The sequence below is a fragment of the Neofelis nebulosa genome, chromosome X (assembly GCF_028018385.1).
Source record: "Neofelis nebulosa isolate mNeoNeb1 chromosome X, mNeoNeb1.pri, whole genome shotgun sequence".
In the NCBI taxonomy this organism is placed as follows: Eukaryota; Metazoa; Chordata; class Mammalia; order Carnivora; family Felidae; genus Neofelis; species Neofelis nebulosa.
The window spans coordinates 33,230,031-33,250,171 of record NC_080800.1 but is presented as its reverse complement, the minus strand read 5'-3'; the positions used below and the strand labels follow the sequence as shown (position 1 = coordinate 33,250,171).

The 20,141-nt window shown below is 44.0% G+C and overlaps 1 protein-coding gene across 1 annotated transcript in view; it reads right to left on the bottom strand.

The window, feature by feature from the left end:
* LANCL3 (LanC like family member 3) overlaps positions 1 to 15,545 on the bottom strand; it is a 94,819-nt gene extending 79,274 nt beyond the window's left edge. The window contains exon 1 of the mRNA XM_058713149.1: positions 14,682 to 15,545. Coding sequence (XP_058569132.1) covers positions 14,682 to 15,254 — 573 coding nt within the window. The 5' untranslated portion in view covers positions 15,255 to 15,545. The remainder of the gene's footprint in view (positions 1 to 14,681) is intronic.
* Between the last annotated feature and the right edge of the window lie 4,596 nt (positions 15,546 to 20,141).

The window sequence follows — 20,141 nt, the reverse complement described above, 5'->3', positions numbered from 1 at the left end:
AGCTCCTCTACAGGAGGAGACAGAGCTGGGACTTAAGCTAAATCACACCTTTGCTTGGCTTCCTGTCCTTCACTCTCACCCCCCATTCCCCCCCATGCTAGATTCTCCTAGACACACTTTCTTGATGAAGCACTTCCACATCAATCTACATCCCAGAGTCAGCTCTTGGAGAACTAGCCCAAGACCATAATCTAGTTGCTTGGGTTTGGGAAAGGATCCAGAGATCTAACCATGCTATGCTACTTGCAGCTAGTTCTATTTCAGACCTGACTCAAGCCCCCACACTACCACCATGGGTTTTGAGAACCTCCCATTCCTGAACCTTTCTAGTGTTCCAGAAAGCTGAGGCTTCTGGAAGTTTGTGACAATTGTAGAACACCTTCTTGTACTGCCATTTTTATTCAATTCTTAAAAAAAAATTTTTTTTAACATGTATTTATTTTTGAGACAGAGAGAGACAGAGCATGAACGGGGGAGGGTCAGAGAGAGAGGGAGACACAGAATCCGAAACAGGCTCCAGGCTCTGAGCTTTCAGCACAGAGCCCGATGCGGGGCTCGAACTCATGGACTGCGAGATCATGACCTGAGCCGAAGTCGGACGCTTAACCGACTGAGCCATCCAGGCGCCCCCATTTTTATTCAATTCTAAGTTAAACTTCAGTAACAACTTCAGCTTCGTAGAGTCTATTCTTCCAAATGTTTGGGTACAACTCACTCTCCTCTTCAGTAGAAAAACATGCACAAGTCTTACCTGACTTAAAGCCCTGGAAGTGAAGTAGCTCTACAGTCAGACAAACATGGGTTCAACAACTTTACCAGCTGTGTGATGACAGGCAAGTTACTGAACCTCCCTCAGTCATATTTTTTTTCCCCTAAAATGGATAAAATATGCTGATCACAGTGCCTGTCATATAGTAAGTCCTGTCCTTGGGTTATTTTCTGGTCGTGATTAAAGGTTTGGGGTGCTATCACCCTACGCCTTCACCTAGTTCCCACATTTCTGAGAGGTCTGCTCAAGGTTATGGGAATAGTCTAAGGCGGTGGTTCTAAATATGTGGTCTCCAAATGAGCAGCAGCATCTAGAAGTTGTTAACAGTGCAAAGTCTCAGGCCCTACTCCAGACCTACAGAATCAGAAAGTGGGATGGAGCCCAACCATGTGTGTTAGAACACGCCCTCCAGGGGTGCTAATACATGCTCAATGTGAGAAATACTGACCTAAGGCCACAGATCAGAGAAAAATATAACAGACCTCCATAAAGATGAAGTCCAAGACCTAGAGCCAGTTGGTAGTAGTGAAGATTGTAAGCACCACTAATGAACATACATAACCACTCGATGATCAGGGATAGGAGGAAGTCATACTTTTATTCTTAGAGCAATGTAAATATTAAGACTATGTTATAAATGAATATAAACAGGAGTTGGGAGCTAAGGAGAAAAAGGTTGATTTAAGTTCGTAGAATTGACAGTGAGCCTATGTGATGTGGTGTTGAAACGCAAATAGAAAAGTGCATTAATGCAAGAAAAACGTAATTTCTGGGCCCAGAAGCTTAAGAAACACTTGAAAGAATCCTTAATTGTATTAATCCTTTTCTGAAACAAGCTACCAAATATATACGATCTGGAACATTTGCTGAGGAAACTCATTTGATGTCACTTCACCAGATTCAACTATTGAAATTCGTCTCAAATTCTGAATTAGTGCCATGCAAGCAAATGATCTTTAGAAGAAGAGAACTTAAGAGCAAGAGAGAGTTCCCTGAATCTGCTACTCAGATTCTAGGGGAACAGACCAAGAAATATTCCAACATCACTTGCATAGCAATTTCCACTCGATGAAAGCCAATTAGGTGATTTACTCTGAGGAGTACACATCAGAGACACAAGAAAGCCAATTCCTAGAATAAGTCCACAAAGAGCCTGAAATTTTAAGAAAAGGACAGCCCTTTTCCCAGAGAAAGTAAAGTGCAGAGGGCAGCACACATAAGTTCGGGTCTTAGGGGTGATGACCAGCCACTCAATTTACTTTGACACACAATTTCTCTGAGCTGCTCAGCTTAATCCTGCATGGCATGGCAGAGATATCCCTCCAGCCCTTTATGGCCTCTGTATGAAGATCTCAAAGGTCTGTTGCTGTGACTGGGGGCGGGGGAGGAGGGGCACAGCGGCTCTGAATGCCACCACAGGGAATATTAGACAGACTGGCTCAATGTCCAAAAAGCATACCTATGTTATTTAGCCAACACAGAGTATCACTTCACAATGATGATGATAATACTCAAAATACTAATAATGGCTGACTTACAGTCTTTACTCTGTGCCTAACAGACCCTCTAAGCATATTACATGCACATTCTCAGTGGATCTTTTTGAGAGAGAGAGAGAGAGAGAGAGAGAGAGAAGGGGGAGATGAGCCAGTGAGTACAGGAGAAAGGCAGAGAGTGGGGGCGGGGAATTCTCAGCATGGAGCCCACCACAGAGGTCAATCTCATGACCCTGAGATCATGAACTGAGCCCCAAATCAAGAGTTGGATGCTTAACCTACTGAGCCACCCAGGTGCCCCCCGCCATGGATCTTCATAACATACCTGCAAGGTGAGTGCTGCTTGGATCGCATTTTGCAGATGAGGAAATTCAGGCTCAAAGAAACTTGGCTAAGATCAACCAAGTACTGTGGTGGAGCCAGGCTTCAATCCCACAGCTATTGGACTCTGAAAGGGCTGCCCTTGACCACTATGTTCTAATGCCTTCATTGAGAGACCAACCTACTTCAGCAGTTGTGATTCGTGATGCATGTGCACTTCTCTTTGCTTCATGAAGAAAAGAACATTTCAAATAGTAAGATTATATTTTTGGAACGTGCATGAGAATAATACTTCCTTTCTGGTTGAGCACTGGATCTATTCAGCCTTAGATAGCTGTAAAGTCTGCTAGGAATGTAGCTCCCTCCTAAAGTCATTGTATAAGTGGAGATTCAGCTGGTCCCCACAGTGCTTGCTTTGAGACTGGTAATGTGTTTTAGTTGCCATGGACACTAGATTTCAACACACCACTGAGCACAGGGAAATACATTCCATGCAAAGCAATGGAGCCAGCAGATGGGCACAGTGACAGGTAACTGCACATAGTGCTATGACCAATATTTGTTTTGCCACCTCTAATTTAGATGATGTTCTCACCCATGAAGTATGTAAGACTGCCTCTCATCTGAGAAACAGCTTCTTTATGGGCCAGGTAGCAATACTCGCACTTGAATGTGTCAAAGTCCTATATTTTTGGGCTGTTGAATGGGTAAAGCTATTCAGAAAAGGAAATATGATCTTACACAGAACAAATTCTTTGTTCAGCTTGCTAAAAGATGGATCAAATAACTTCCTGAAAATTTAATTTGTCCAAGTGACTAGCACCCCAAGAGTAATGAGTCTGTTAACTTGGTAGGTTTCCCTAGTAACTAAATCCATAAAGAAAACAATTAGGAGAAGATAAGTGGACTTAGACATATACAAATAATGCACGAGAACATGTTTTTTTTCTCTGGGACAAACCACACATCCGAGGTGTACTTAATTAATGAATACAGGTCAGAGATCAGTCAGTACAAGTGAATCATGAAGAAAAACACTAACTTGACCACATCATGGATTGTTGGCCAGTTTGCCAAGAGACCATCACCATGTGGAGATATTAAAGGAACTCCCTGACACTCAAAAGAAATCTACTGTGTGTTTTGTAGGAGCCAGTCACATGACAAACATCACTCATTAAATTAACCAGCAAGAATGAAAACAGCCAAGTTAATAAAAAATTAATACAATCTATCACTTTCACATTCAGAGGCCAATCAATATAGTGAAATTCCATAGAAACAACCTCCTCAGAGAACAGAGAGGTTAAGTTATTGGCCAAATGAATAATTCAATACATTTAAAAGAATTTTTACTGTGCACATTTTCCCCAATGTATTCATTAATAAGAAAATTACAAACCATGCTCTTGCCAAATAATTACAATACAAACGGAAATTTTAGGTTTTAGTGGCATGTGGATTAATAGATGAAAGCTAAGAATAAATTCTATCTAAGGAAATCTGCATTACTGAGGTTTGTTAAATCACTGTATCGTAAAAAATAAACAGGAAAAGGTCTAGCATTTTCCATGTGAACTAGAGTAGGGCAGCAATACATCACATGGGTAAATTACATTGGATGGTTCTAAAATGGGAGTGGTTCCATGAGCATCAAGATCATATTTTCTATCTCATCTGGAAATGTTGTAATAAAGTATCTTTTCTATTACTATGAAATAATTTAAAACTGCTGGAATTTGGTCTATTTGAGCCTTTAAAGGAATTCTAAGAAAATAGTATGAAAGTATAATTACCAGAAAAAAAAAAAAAAAGGAAATCCATGCATTCATTCACAGATGTTAACAGAGTCCTTAAACCTGCAAGGGGATGGGCCAAGGCAGGGTATTTTTCCTTAAGCATTAACTGCGAACTGAAAAGCTAATATTCTGGCATTTATGGAAATCATCTTCAGTACAAAAGACAAATGATGAAAATCATGAAGTTTTGGGGGACTCGGTCAAATCTGTTCATAGGCAATCCCATAAAATTGGAAGAAAAACAGTGAGTTGGAGCTTTTCCTCAAGTCTGCTTAATGAGCCAGCAGCAATACCACCTGGGAGCCTGATAGAGATGCAGTATCTAGGGCCTTACCCCAGACCTGCTGAATCAAAACTTGATTTTTAACAAGATCCCCAGGAGATCTGTGTGCACATGAAAGTCTGCACAACAAAGGGGCGCCTGGGTGGCTCAGTCGGTGGAGTGTCTGACTCTTGATTTCTACTCAGGTCATGATCCCAGGGTTGTGGGATCAAGCCCTGCATCAGGCTCAGAGCTGAGTGTGGAGCCTGCTTAAGATATTCTCTCTCTCTTCCCTCTAGATTTGGGCTCTAAAATAAAAATAATAAAAAAATAAAGTGTGAGAAGCACTAATTGATAGCACAGATTTGATAATCAGCCTGTAGAGGGTAGAACCCTATTTCTGCCGCTGACCAGCTGTGTAACCTGGAACAACTTCCACAACTTCTCTGTGCCTCAGGTTCCTGACTGGGTACGATGGAGAGTGTAATGGTACCTAAGTCATAACATTGCTGATAGTATAAAATAACATAAAATATGTAAAGTGCTTACAACAGCATAAGCAGTAAGTGATCCATCACTGTTCTTACATCCTTTTAGCAGTTACAGGGTTCTGGCTCAAGAGTAACAAAAGATCTAAGCTATAATCCACAGAAGTGCCCCACTTCCTAGGCAGTCTGTGATCAGGCGATTAGGAACTGGACTCAGCCTACAAAAATCCACATTCCCCAACTTGCCGTCATATCGAGCCAGACTTCAGGGGTTTGCTGATGTGGGGTGCAGTACACAGCTGCTTACAAACAGAGACCACTCACATCCAGACTGAGTGAAATCTTGCCTATGTATTCTGTTTGGTGGGGGTCGAAGGGAACAATAAGGGGACTCATTTTCTACCCTAGAAACTTCCATCCTCATTTTCCACCCATCAGTCTGTCATAGACTAAAAGTCTGATAAAACCCAACGTCAAAAATAATGAGGAAAACACCAGCACTCCCAAACACTCACGGAGGGAAAGGAAATTGATGAAATCTTTCTGGAAAGCAGCTCTGATAATCTCTAGCAAATGAAAAGTATCTGTAAACTCTGAGCAATTGTGTTTTAAAAATTTTAACCTACATGCACAACGGAAGGCAAAGATACATGTATAAAAAGACATGTATGTAGGTGCACATTACATGTAAGTATCGTGTATGTATAGATGCTTGTTATCTGTGTATGTTCTTTACAGCATTGGTTTCGACAGCAAAAAAATAAAAAAACTTAAATCCATTTCATGTCCATCAATAATGGTTATATTATGGTATAGCCATGTAATCAAACCAGTATAAAGAATGAGACCTCTCTCTATGCAGTCATGTGTAAAGATGTCCAAGGTACGTTAAGAAAATAAACTCTAGAATATATATAATATGATCATTTGTGTAGATGGATAAAGATATAGGTATTTTACATTGAATGTGTCTAAAAAAGAAAAAATCATTAACAATGATGTTCATTTTGTTATGTATCCTTCTGTATCCTCTAATTGTTTGGTTTTACCTTGTGAGTATGAGGACAGTAATATTTTTTTTAATGTGTATTTACTTTTGAGAGAGAGAGAGGCAGAGCACAAGTCGGGGAGGGGCAGAGAGACAGGGAGACACAGAACGCGAAGCAGGCTCCAGGCTCTAAGCTGTCGGCACAGAGCCTGACATGGGGCTTGAACTCACAAACCATGAGAACATGACCTGAGCCAAAGTCAGACACTTAACCGACTGAGCCACACAGATGCCCAGAGGACAGTAATAATTTTTAAGAAAAACCAGGGGGGAAAAGATCTCAAACAATCTAACCTCCAGGAATTAGAGAAAGAAGAAAAAAAACAAAGCCCAAAGTTAGAGGGAAGGAAGTGATAAAGTTTAGAGCTGAAACAAAACTGACACTAGGAATACAACAGAAAAGATCAACTAAGAATTGTTTTTTTGAAAAGATAAACAAAACTGGCAAACCTTTAGCTAGACCAAGGAAAAAGAGAAGACTCCAATAAATAAAATCGGAAAGAAAGAGACATTATAAATGACACCACCCAAATACAAAGGATAAGAGACTACTGTGAACAATTATACACCAACAAAATGGACAATCTAGAAGAAATGGATGAAATCACAGAAACATACAATCTACCAAGACTGAATCATGAAAAAATAGAAAATCTGAACAAACCAATAAGGAGTAAGGAGATGGAATCAGTAATTGAAAACCTCCATCAAATAAAGGCCAGGACCAACTGGTTCTAAAGAATTCAACCAAGCTGATTAAAAAATAATTAACATCAGTCCTTCCTGAACACTTTCAAAAAACTGAAAAGAAGGAATATTACCCTGATACCAAAGCCAGATAAAGACACTACAGTCCAATATCCCTAATGAATAAAGATGCAAACATTTGCGACAGAATACTAGAAAACGAAATTCAACAACACATCAAAAGGATCATACAACATAACCAAAAGAGATTCATCCCTGGGATGCAAGGATGGTTCAACACATGCTAATCAATAAATGTGATAGAGCACGTTAATAGGACACAAAAATCAAACAATTATCTCAACAGATGCAGAAAAAAAGCAGTTGACAAAATTCAACATCCAGTTATGATAAAAACTCTCAACAAACTAGGTATAGAAGGAACATACCTCAACATAATAAAGGCCATATAAGAGAAGCCCACAGCTAACATCATACTCAATGATAAAAGGTTGAATGCTTTTCTTCTAAGATCAGGAACAAGACACAAGGGTGCTCATGCTCACCACTGCTAGTCAACATGGTACTAAAAAACAGAATCCTAAAATACATATGAAATCACAAAAGACCCTAAATAGCCAAAGCAATCTTGAGGAAGAACAACACTGCTGGAAGCATCACACTTCCTGATTATGAAGCTATGGTAATCAGAAGAGTCTGGTACTGGCATAAAAACAGACATACAGACCAACGAAACAGAATCAAAAGCCCAGAAAAAATTCACACATACATGGTCAACTAATATCGGACATGGGAACAAGACTATTCAATGGAGAAAGGATAGTTTCTTCAATACATGGTGCTAGGAAAACTGAATAACCACATGCAGAAGAATGAAACTGGACTTCTATCTTACACCACTCATAAAAACTAACTCAAGGGGCGCCTGGGTGGCGCAGTCGGTTAAGCGTCCGACTTCAGCCAGGTCACGATCTCGCGGTCCGTGAGTTCGAGCCCCGCGTCAGGCTCTGGGCTGATGGCTCGGAGCCTGGAGCCTGTTTCCGATTCTGTGTCTCCCTCTCTCTCTGCCCCTCCCCCGTTCATGCTCTGTCTCTTTCTGTCCCAAAAATAAAAAAATAAAAAAATAAAAAAAACTAACTCAAAATGGATTAAAGACTTAAACAAAAGACCTGAAGCTGTAAAACATGAAAGAAAGAAAAAGCTCCTTGACATTGGTGTTGGCAATGATTTTCTGGATACGACACCAAAAGCACTAGCAACAAAAGCAAAAATCAGTAAGTGGGACTCTATCAAACTGAAAAGCTTCTGCACAGCAAAGGAAATCATCAACAAAATGAAAAGGCAACCTATGGAATAGAATATCTGCAAACCATATGTTGAAGAAGGAGTTAATACCCAAAATATATAAACAGCTCCTAGCAATTCAATAAACTTGATTTAAAAATGGGCAGAGGAATTGCATAGACATTTTTCCGAAGAAGACATACCAATAGCCAAAATGGGTACATGAAAACGTGCTCAACATCATTAATCATCAGGGAGATGCAAATCAAAACCACTATGGTATCTTACCTCACCCCTGTTAGAATGGCTATTATCAGAAAGACAAGAAACAACAAGTGTTGGCAAGGATGTGGAGAAAAGGAAACCCTTGTGCATTGTTGGTGAGAATGTGAATTGATACAGTCAGTATGGAAAACAGGTGCTTCAAAAAACTAAAAATAGAACTACCAGACGATCAAGCAATTCCACTTTTAGGTATTTATCCAAAGGAAATGAAAACAGGGTCTCAAAAAGATGCATGCATCCCCATGTTCACTACAACACTATCCACAATAGCCAAGGAAGCGGGAGGTGATAAGACAGACCTTGCCGAGGGGTGTCAAGAGGTAGACATTTTGGTAACCACTCAACAGCCATTTCCCTTGCCTTTCTTCTTTCTGGTCAGAACTTTCATCCAATGACAGAAGTTAGAAATGGAGGACACTAGTCTTCCCAGCCTCCCCTGAAACCAGAAGTGGCCAGTGCTGGACAATGAGACAGAAGGGAAATTCTTCAAGTATAAAACGTTTTATACAATGAAAAAAAAAAGAAAAAAGAAAAAAGCCTCAGATCCTTCCTTTCTACTTCAGGTGTAAGGGAACATAATGTTTGGAATGATAGTAACTATCTTACAACCCTAGAGAGATAGCTCAGACGCTGAGAACTGCAGAGAAAAAGGTTGGAAAGGGCTGGAGTTCTGATGACTTTCTCCAGTTGCTGGACCAATCTGAAATGGCCTAGCTTGACACCCTTTAGAAAGTGAGATAATAGGGGCGCCTGGGTGGCTCACTCGGTTAAGCATCTGACTTCGGCTCAGGTCATGATCTCTCGGTTCGTGAGTTTGAGCCCCGCTTCGGGCTCTGTGCTGACAGCTCAGAGCCTGGAGCCTGATTCGGATTTGTGTCTCCCTCTCTCTCTGCCCCTCCCTTGATCATGCTCGCTCTCTCTCTCTCTCTCTCTCAAAAAAATAAAATGTTAAAAAAAATTAAAAAACAAGAAAGTGAGGTAATAAATGTCTCCATTATTTAGATCACTTTTTACTGGACATTCTATTATCTGCAGCTAAAAGCATCCCCACTTACACAGCTGCCAACCACCTGCCTTAGGAGTGAGCCAAGGACCCAATTAACAATCCAGCAATATACATATATATATTTTTAAATCATGGCAAGAAGATAGATTCCTTCAAATTACTGCGTGTAATTTTCTATGGGCTATTCAGAATCACTTTCGATTTTCTGTTAGTAGACACGAGAGGGAGTAACATTGATTTCATTAAACAGCTACTATACACCCAGCACTACACTAGGCACTTTACATAAAGTGAGTCACCACAGCAACTTCCCGAACAGTTCCCTTTGGTTGGGGAAATAAAATCACATCTGGGTTTTCTCAAATCCCATTTAAACAATTTAGCATTTTTTTTCGTTACAAATGAAGACCACAAACTACCAAAGTACTTGTGACTCTGCCACCTATAAAATCACAGATATATTCCTGTCACACCGCAGCTGTTGAAGGCAGCTCGAAACATCGTTGACCCTCATCACTGTTTCAAAGGTACCACAATCCTTAGGCTTGCTGCAAAATATTGTTATTTAATGTGCTAATAAAGAAACACATACGCTACTGCATCACAATTTTAAAAATGTTTTGGTAACTGGATGTCAATGTAATTGGTTTCCTTTGTAGTCCTACGTGTTAATTTTATCCATCTAAAATGCTAAGGCTTCACCAAATTTATAAAGGAGTCCTTGGCACAAAAGGGGTTTGGACCCCTGTAACCAGTCCCCTTTATGACTGTTCTTAATACTGTTCAATCCACTATCCATACAGAAAACTAGGGAGATCTTTTTCAAAGGTAACGAAGATACAGACATTACCGTTTACACCTGAAGCATGTGCTAACTCCTGACTGACCTGGCCCTGCAGGATCTGATTTGACCCTGCTCCCCACCCCTACCTGGTCTGGAGCTCTCCCATCCCTCTAGTCCTTGTTCGCTCTGCTCCCACTATGCTGGCAGCCTTCCATTTCTGTGAAATCTCCAAGCGGATTCCCACCTTGGGGACTTCGTCCTTGCTGTCTCCTCTGCATGGAATGCCTGCTCTTAAAGCAGCCACTTCATTCTCATGCTTCAGTGATGAGCCAGGACATCGCCTCCACAGAGAAATCTTCCTGGCTAATGTCTGCCAAGCAGCACCCCTCCCCTCTCCTGCCCCGCCCCCAGTTATTTTCTGTTAAGTTCTTTCAGAGCACTTGCGATAACATAATTACATTGATTTTTGTTCACTACTAACTCCTGGCATCCAGCAAGGTGCCTGGAACATGTAGAAACCTGACATTCACGGAATGAAGGAATAAACGACAGAATAAGTTAATGACGAAGCTATCATTTATCCATTTTACAAGTAAGGAAATTGAGGCTCAGAGATGTCAAATTATTTGTCCAAGGTCTCCAGTGGCAAAATTATTTTAACTGTGGCCCCTAGGCCTTCCCTTTATCCCTCCACCGTTTTTTTCTAACTTCCCTTTCCCTGCTACATTTTCACCAATCTGGAAAGCATAGTGGACCCAGTACAAATTTTTATGGTGTGATTTCACAGGACTTTAGTGTCCCATCACTCAAGGATATCTGCCTAACAAACCATCAAAGCTACTTCCCTTGAGTATTTCCAGGAGAGCTAAATTGAACAAAAATATCTTACCTGGTAAGAGTGACACTTCCTTTTGCTGTCTTTCCCTACATGCATATACACACATTTTTTTCTTCTCTCTGAATCTTATAAAAGCCAACAATAAAATCAAATGTAAGAAAGAAAATTCAGAAAAGGGTAAACTAAGAAAAAAATTATAAACCCCTGGGTAAACACTAGCATACAAAAGTACATGTGATGAGGCACTTTACCCAAGCTTATGTGGACAATTCTTGCCATATGCCTCCCAGTAGCCACCATCAAGCGAGGAACATGTCAGTTATGTGACATATTCTGAAAATTAAAAAATTCAATCAATTTCCAGGAAGAGCACAACTATTCCTGTGTCTAAGTACTGAGAGAAATTCCCCTTGTGGATCCTTACAACAAGAGCATGATAGGAGACAGTAATCAGTATTCTCAACTACAACCTTAAAAAAAATAGATCAAGCTTCAGAGAAAGGTATCTTATGCTATCTCTTAGCAGGCATGACTGATATAACGCCAAAACCTATGCAGCACTGGACTGCCTTGCTATTCGAAGCGTGGTCCCTGGACCAGCAGGAGCACCTGGGACCTGGTAGAAATGCCGAATCTCAGGTCCAATGCCAGGCCTGCTGAATCAGTCTGTATTTTATTGACAGGATCTGCAGGTGATTCCTCTGAACATTAAAGTTCAACAAACACTGGTCTAAAGGTTACGCCAAAAAAATTTCTAACAGACCAGTATTCACTTATTCAGTCAACACAGATTTGCTGAGACCTTGGTGGTAGGAAAGGATTCCTATCAATGGAACACCAAAAGCCACCACCATAAAGGAAAATATTGATAAATGGGTCACCATCAAAAATGAGTGGCAAAGCAAGCCACAGAGTAAACAATATTTGCAATAATACCAGAAGAAAAGTTGAGGTAACTAAATATGTACCAGGCGCCACCTTAATATGGGAATATAGCAATAATACAAAAACTCTCCACACTTACGGAGCTTATATTCTAATTGGGAAAGAACATAAACAAAATGAAACAAGAAAAGGGCAGAAATCAGGGGACGAGGTTGCAGTTTTAAGCAGGGTGAACAGGGAAAGCCTCACTGATGAGGGAATGACCTATACAAGGTCAGAGAGCTAGCTATAAAAATAGCTAGGGGAAGAGTATTCCACGCAAAGGGAACAGCGAGTACAAATATCATGAGACAATAAATGCCTGAAACAGCAAGAAGGCCAGTGTGGTCGAAGCAGAGTGAGCAAAAGTGGAAGAGGTATGCAGGGGGGCGAGATCATGTGGGACCCTGTCAGCCATTTTAAGTGTCTTAGCTCTAAAAAAGATGAGAAGCCACTGGAGAAAAGGTAATAGGGAGCCACCGCAGGATGTTGAATGGCGAAATAACATGATGAAGTACTTTTAAGATTGGTTTCTCAGAGGTACATGCAATTTCTTGAGAGAATCCAGCCCAGAGTACACTGCACTAATCCTAGTAAATGGGGATTCATTTGTTCAACTATTTATTAGGTGCCAGGGCTGTGCCAAGTAGTGTGGGGAGGATCTAGACTAGGGTGAGAACTGAGGGAACTGCCAGAGGAAAGTGCATATAAATGACATTGAAAAGAAGGAAACCCAGGATAGAAGAACAGATTCTTTAGAGAGAAATGACAGAAGTCCGCAACTCAATTTAATCAAGGTTTATGGATCATCTACTGAGGGCAAAGCCATATGCTGGCTAGGACGCGCGAGTGGGGATGGGACAGAAGATTTCTATTTTCCCCTCATAAGGGCTTCAAGCCAGGCATGCTTAGCCCCTGCCCTGCACCTTTCAAGCCTGAATTTCTCAGATTACTGCAGCTGAGGCTGGCACGGAGACTGGCTTCCTTGCTCAGGTTAAGAGCGCGCGCTTGTGTGTGTGTGTGTGTGTGTGTGTGTGTGTGTGTATATGTTAACCCTCAGAGCTTGTTCTATCTCCTGGGAGCAGGGGCCAAAGCACCTCAAATTGATTAGTATAAAAAGATACATCTGGCTTGGCAGGAAGGCAGAAGAGAGGTCTTAATAAATGTCTTTTTGGATCAGCGTTTCAGACTGGCCCTGGGTCACCAGTTTTGGGGCAAGGAGTCCTTGTTGGTCTGTTTCCACCTGTATGACCTGATGGGTCTCCCACTCTGTCACTCCATTCTGGAGAGAAGGCCCCAAGGCATGCAAAGGAAAGAAGCAAAAAACGAATTTGAAAATTGCCTACCACCAGACTGCAAGGTCTGAGGCGCAGATGCAAATGTGATGCAAATGATATGTAAATAGCCCCGTGGCCTTCCGAAAGGTTTCATACAATTGGAAGGGCCCTTAGGGAACTGCTAGCAGATAACAGTGACTCAGAAGCAGAGTGAACTATTTCAAGACAACTTTGTCACACAGATCTTTGCTGCCCTGCTAGCACAGTGCACAGTCTTTAGTGATTTTTTTTCTCACTTGGATCAACCTCACCTGCTATAAATAAACAAAAAAATATCAAGTCTTCCTGTTATCTTGGAAGTTATCTAATTACACTTTTAAAACACTCTGTGCACCTTTAAGTTTTCTTCAAACGCCTGTTTCACCCAAATAAAGTTAAATGTGTCACTTCCTCCCTAAAACAATATTTGGCTCCAGTGGATTATGAATGAAATGCCTCTTTCCGTTCTAGTTACTATGATCCTTTGGAGGATTTTTTTCCCCCTACACCACAGGAACTGGCACATTCTTTTCTAATAGTTACATGCTGTATTCAAAGTGGATCCAGAAAAAAAAAAACCCATATGTAGTTGTGAGATCTAATTCACTTCAAGAAGCCACTGCAAAGCTATTTCATTAAGAAAACCTGCCCTGTCAAGTATGCTGTTGTCTTGACAATCCTAACTACGCGTTTTAAAATGAAAAAAATGCACATTCTATTATAATGGGGTAGAATTCTGTTTGCATTTATGTATTTAAAAGAGGACAGCCCCATCAGATATACATTTTCAAAGAGCCCTTAGATGAACTGAATAGTAAGCAAACAGTAAGCACAGGAGACCCGCAGCTGGGCAGGAATTCTGAATTACAGACCCGGGGCGCAGGGAATGGGGGAGATCGGTCGCCAAAGCAATTTACCTCCACGTTAGCGATACAAACAATGATAGCATATCCAGCCCCCAAAACTTCCAGTACTTTGCTAGCCCTCTTAAGGTTCGAGGGTGCTTCAGCTTTTTTGGCAGGAGGGTCAAAGAAAGGGATATCCCTTTCATTTTCGAGTTTTTCTTTTCTCACTTCAAAGGGCCTCCCTGAAGCTGTTGAGCAAAGAGGCACCTGGGGAGGCCACCGCATTCGGCGCAAAACACGAACAAAGCGCAGAGGCGCGGAATCCCAACAAATGAGAGACTGAAGGAGAGAGAAGGGAAGACAAACACCGGAGATGAACCTCTGTAGACTAAGGAAATGACAGCGCCAGAGTGACCAAGAGCCAGGGAGCGCTGCTCCCGCCGCCAGGAGTCCCGGGAAGGGCCGGGCCGGCGGCGAGCGCCCCCCCGCGGCCGGGGCTGCCTCTTACCTCCTGGGCGAGTTTCTGCTTGAGCACCAGCGCGGCGCACAGGTAGCCCGCGCGGCCCACGAACAGCTCGTCGGAGCCGCACTCCAGGAAGGAGACCGGCGCGCAGACGGCGCACAGAGCCCGGAACTTGCCCAACGGCTGCACGTAGTCGGACCGTCCCAGGGCGTGGTACACGAGCGTGGCCACGGCATACACGCCCGCTCCCCCAAGCAGGAAGGCGGCGCGGGTGTCGGCGTCCGGCTCGCCCCACTCCTCCGCGCGGGCGCACGCGTCTATGAGGCGCTTGGCCGAGCGCAGGTAGCGCTCCCGGGCCCCGGCAAAGAGCGGGCTCTGCGAGACGTGGTAGAGCATGTAGGCCACCCCGGCCACGCCGCCGTACAGCCCTCCCTGGCAGCTGCTGGCCGCGGCCGCCGCCCCCCGGGCCTCAGGGCCGCCCCCGAGCGGGGGCAGCTCCTGAAGGATGCGCTCGATGGTGGCGGTGACCAAGGGCGCCACCGCCTCCTCGCACTGGCCCGCCAGCAGACTGCCCTGGTAGTCATCGAAGCGGTTGGCGAAGCAGCGCTTGGTGTCCATGCTGCCGCCCGTGCCCCCCAATGCCGGGCCGAGGTCCGCCTGAGGGCGCGCCCTGCAGCCCCGCGCACCACCTCTGGCTCTCGGAGGCGCTCGGCCGGCGGTTGATGCGGCGGGGATGGAGCAAGGAGGCTGAGACGGGAGGTGACAAGAGGAGGCGGGCGCGAGGAAGAAGCACGGAGCGGGTTGCCAAGTGGGGCACCCGGCTGCCGCGAAGCTCCCGAGTGGCCCAGGCGGCCGCGGGGGATGCGCGTCGTACGCCCCCCTCCGAGAGGCCGCGCCCTCGCCGAACCCGCCCCCTCCTGCGCCGCCGCAGCTCGGCCGCCTCTCCAAGGGGCCGAGGTGATCTCCGGCAGGACCCACGCGGGGCCCGCGCCACTCCTCCCGCTCCGCCCCCGGCTCCTCCCTTCCCGGCGGAAGGCCAGGGACGCGCGGGACACGGATCCGGAACGCTGAGGCTGGGCGTACACACGCACCTGGCGGTGGAGGTGAAAGACCTCGAGTCCCCAGTATACTCAAAGCGTGGTCCTCGAGTCAGCAGATCGGCACCACCTGGGAGCGTGTTAAAAATGCTCAGACTTCGTCCCAAACCTATTGAATCAAAATCAGCATATTTAGGAGGAGCCCAGGTGATTCACACGCACAGTAAAGGTTGAGAAGCCACTGAGCTGGGGGAGGGGGGGAACTAGGAAAAAACGGAGCGCCCTCCTGAAAGTTGTTTTTTCATCTTGGTCACTTTGGAGTTCTCATTCTGAATGTTTCAATCCCAAAGGCTGGGGCCATCACGTTTCAAGCATGGAATCGGTGGAAGGCCCCCATAGGAAAACCCCGTTGGCCTTGGTTGTCGCGTGGCCTTTCTCGGAGCGTACAGGAGTAAAAATGCAAAGACCCACACCAGGCTAAGGTAAGAGAGGGGGGGTTCTGTCTTTCTCCTACTCTAGAGACCCCTCCTTCCCATGCATGCATAGTAAGCGTCAGTAACTAGGTGATATAAAGGCAAATGCTGCGGGAGAATCTGAATTAGGCCTTTTCACCCTTTTCTGCGTGTTCTTAGGTACCTCTTTCCTCCCTTCCTCCCTGTGTTTCTTCCCTCCTGCTCTCCTTCCACCAGGCGTCATTGAGGGTCTCCTATGTGTCCTGGACTGTGGAACTAGATGGATAAACAATGTAGAGATGGTCCTAGGCCTCTTGGAGCTTGTAGTCCGCTGAGAAAGAAGATGAGCACTTACACAAACAAGTTGCCTTTCTTTTGCTCAGCTGTTTTAAAATCTTCCTTTCCCAAAGTGTTGACAAGTGAAGGCCAAAGGTTTCCTCTCCCAGGGGTATTTGCATTTGGATAGGGACTGTGCAGGACACAAAAGAATAAGTGTCTCCCGGTACTGGTAGAAACGTTCCTGACACTTTGTGGGGAGAGCAACTTACTTGAAAGGCCAGTTTTTGTTTGGAGGCAATTTTTTCCTCAAAAGTGCTCATTGTCACAATGATCTGGAAGCAGAGATTAAATGGCCTGGCCCTCTGTCCTTGCTTGATGCATTCTGGAAAAGGAGCTCTGTGTGCCAGGATTACTGCCAGGACTGACGCGTCCACACAGTGGATGGTATGGCCTCCATCCATCCTATAAAACGCTGCCAAAACAGGTTTTATTTTTATTTATTAAAAAAAATTTTTTTTTACCGTGTATTCATTTTTGAGAGACAGAGCATGAGCAGGGGAGGGGCAGTGAGAGAGGGAGACACAGAATCGGAAGCAGGCTCCAGGCTCTGAGCTGTCAGCACAGAGCCTGACTCAAGGCTTGAACTCCCGAACCAAAAGATCATGACCTAAGCCAAAGTGGGCTACTTAACCCACTGAGCCACCCAGGCGCCCCAACAGGTTTTATTTTTAATTATAACAATAAAAAAGCTAAGTCCACTTTTAGGCAGGGAGCTTGCGGAGTTAAAGGTATCAAAGAAGCAACTGGAATGTTCAGTTTCTCCGTGGGGCTTCTTCCTCATCCCTCAGGCGTAGGAAGCATTTAGGAGTGACTTTCGTTCCTTCAGACAAGGAGACATAAAATGAAAACCTTCACAGGCAGAAATGAAGCCTTATTCCACTTCATTTCTCCACGCTTCCCCCTTGCCATGAATCTAGAGGCAACTCTGTTAACTTTGACTTTGATTATCCTTTTATACATCCCGGCAGCAATGGCAGGGATTCGTGCTGCCTGACTTCAAAATAGAACTGTAAGCAGACCTCCACGAGAGGGAGCTCTGCCTTTTCCCAGTTGCATCACCTCCTCTGTTGCCCCAAAATGCTGCATGGCAAGCAACCACAAGCTCTTACAGCCTGTAACAATAAGTTCATTGCTCATGCATCTGGGATTTTGGCTGGGCTCGTTCATGTGTCTGGGGGCGGGCTGGCTGTTGCCTGGGGTGATTGGTGTAACTGGGCTCTGTCTAGTTCACATGTCTCTCATCCTCCAGCCAACCCCAGCATGCCTACATGGCAGTGGCACCGGGGCAAGAGCACAAGTGAAAACATGCAAGACTTCTTTAGGTCTGGTCTTAGGACTGGCACATTCTTACCTGCCTTAATTTATTAGCAAATCACATGAAAAATACAGGGTGTCTGTATGGAACTCCAAAGTACATGACAACGGGTGTGTTTACAGGGTGGGGTGAAGTGTTGGGGTTCCTAGGTGTTTGGACAGTGATGCCAACAAGTAGAACAAAGGGCACAAGATGGATGTGAAACAGCATGATTTGGGAGAAGCAGGAAGCTAGTGGCATCCGGAAGTCCTCTTAAACTCACAGGACACATTAACCCTTTTACCTACAAATGTCTTTCCCAAAGACCTCACCACTTGGTCTGTTGTACCCGGCAAAACTTCAGTCCAGGGCATCCTTCAGGGTAGAGCTAGCTCTTTAGGCCACATGAGGCCTTGCCTCCAATTGCCACTTACTTGATTTGTAAGCAGTAGTTTTTATTTTCATATCATGACTCCACTAGAAAACACTCTCCATGAGCATACGGCTTTTTGTTACATTGATTTACTCATATGCACCAAGAGCCTACAACAGTCCTTGGCACATGTAGTGGGCACTCAATAATAGTTTGTGAAATGGTAAACGAATTACTATGAGAGCATCATAGCAAGGTAACCTGGAGTATAGAATGCAGAATGAAGCCTTTATTGAAAGTTTACCCTGATTTGATTAACCCCCCCCCCATTGTTTTCTTGGCTCCTTTTTGCTGTTATGAATGTAAGAATGTAAACATTCTGCAGTTTCTACCTCCTTTCTTTGTCTCTCCACGGTCTGGTGGCCGGTACACTTTCCAGTGACTTCACACAATCTGGTTTTACTAACTCTGTGTCGGAGGTTACATCTTCCAGATATGGCCCTTAGCAACATCTCCTCTGCCATGTGCTCCTCTGCAATGTGACCCTGCCATTCCTTTCATTAGGAGGTAGGGTATGTGCCCCCTCTTCTTGAATCTGAGTGTGTAGATTCCATCACAGAATGTGATGGAAACTATACTACATGACATCCAAAGCTGAAAAAAAAAAAGATGCAGCTTCCATCTTCTGTGTTGGAGCACTCCTATTTGGAGCCTTGAACTGCCTTGTAAGAATCTGACTATTCTGAGGCTGCCATGTTGTGAGGAAGCGCAGATAACATGAAGAGGCCACTTACAGGTTCCAGGGTTGCCAGCCACCCTAGGTGAGTGAGCTACCTTGGATGTGCAGTCTAGTTGAACCTTCAGATGACAGAAGCTCCATGAGAACCACCATCCCAAGCCCTTCCAGAATTCCTGGCCCACAATAGTAGGAGCAAAATAAAATAGTTGTTTTAAGCTGCCAAGTTTTAGGGTAATTTGTTATGCGGCAATGGTAACCAGAGTATCTTGCTAGCTTCCCATTGTCCAATGCCATAAAGTCCCCTGTAATCAATAGTGCTCATGCAACAGGGCAGCAGATAGTTAGGGAGAGGAATATTTGGGGGAACTCTGGACAGGGAGACAGGAAATATTCAGGCACACAGAAAATTGTGTCCCAAAATAATAATTTGAGTTGGGTTCTTTAGAAGTAGCGGTGACCCCACAAAGAAATATGCAGCCTATACAAAATCTTGCCAAAGACAATTATTTTGCCCTTATCTGCGAGATTTGTCCCGATCTTTACAGAATCTCTGGCAGCATTTGCTGACGAGCAGCTCCCAACACATGGTTTCTGTGATCTTGCTGAATTGCCCAGTTCCTAGTGCTTCCTCAGGATTTCCTTATTCAGATTATGCAAAACTCTGGATGGAAAAATAGTTTTAGTGGGTTTGTCAAGAAAATCACATAAAAATGATGCAGAACTATCCAGAAAGAAAATATTAAAATCAAAGGGTTTATCTTATGCAAATCATTGCCGTCTAAGGGTGAATATGAAAAAACATCAGTAATTTTATAACTGTCAGATCTCAACACTTAAAGTTTAGTACATCTTAGGGTATAAACCACCTTAAAAACACTTTCGGATGGGGTGCTTAGGTGGCTCAGTTGGTTGAGCAGCCAACTTTGGCTCAGGTCATGATCTTGGGGTTCATGGACTCGAGCCCTGTCAGCTGTGCTGACGGCTTGGAGCCTGCAGCCTGCTTCAGATTCTGTGTCTCCTCTCTGCCCCTCCCCTGCTCGCTCTCTGTCTCTCTCTGTCTGTTCCAAAAATAAATTAACATTAAAAAAAATTTCGGAAAGTTTTCCAAAGTTTTGCTCAAAGGGTGCATCATGGAAATGGTTTAGATAACTGAGTCAATGCTATGTCTAGTCATTATACTACTTTCTCTTTGGAAATGCATCTCTGATTTTTCAGCTACCTAAACCTTAGAGACTTCTGCTTCTGTTCTTTTGCCCCCTAGAGCCCCTTCT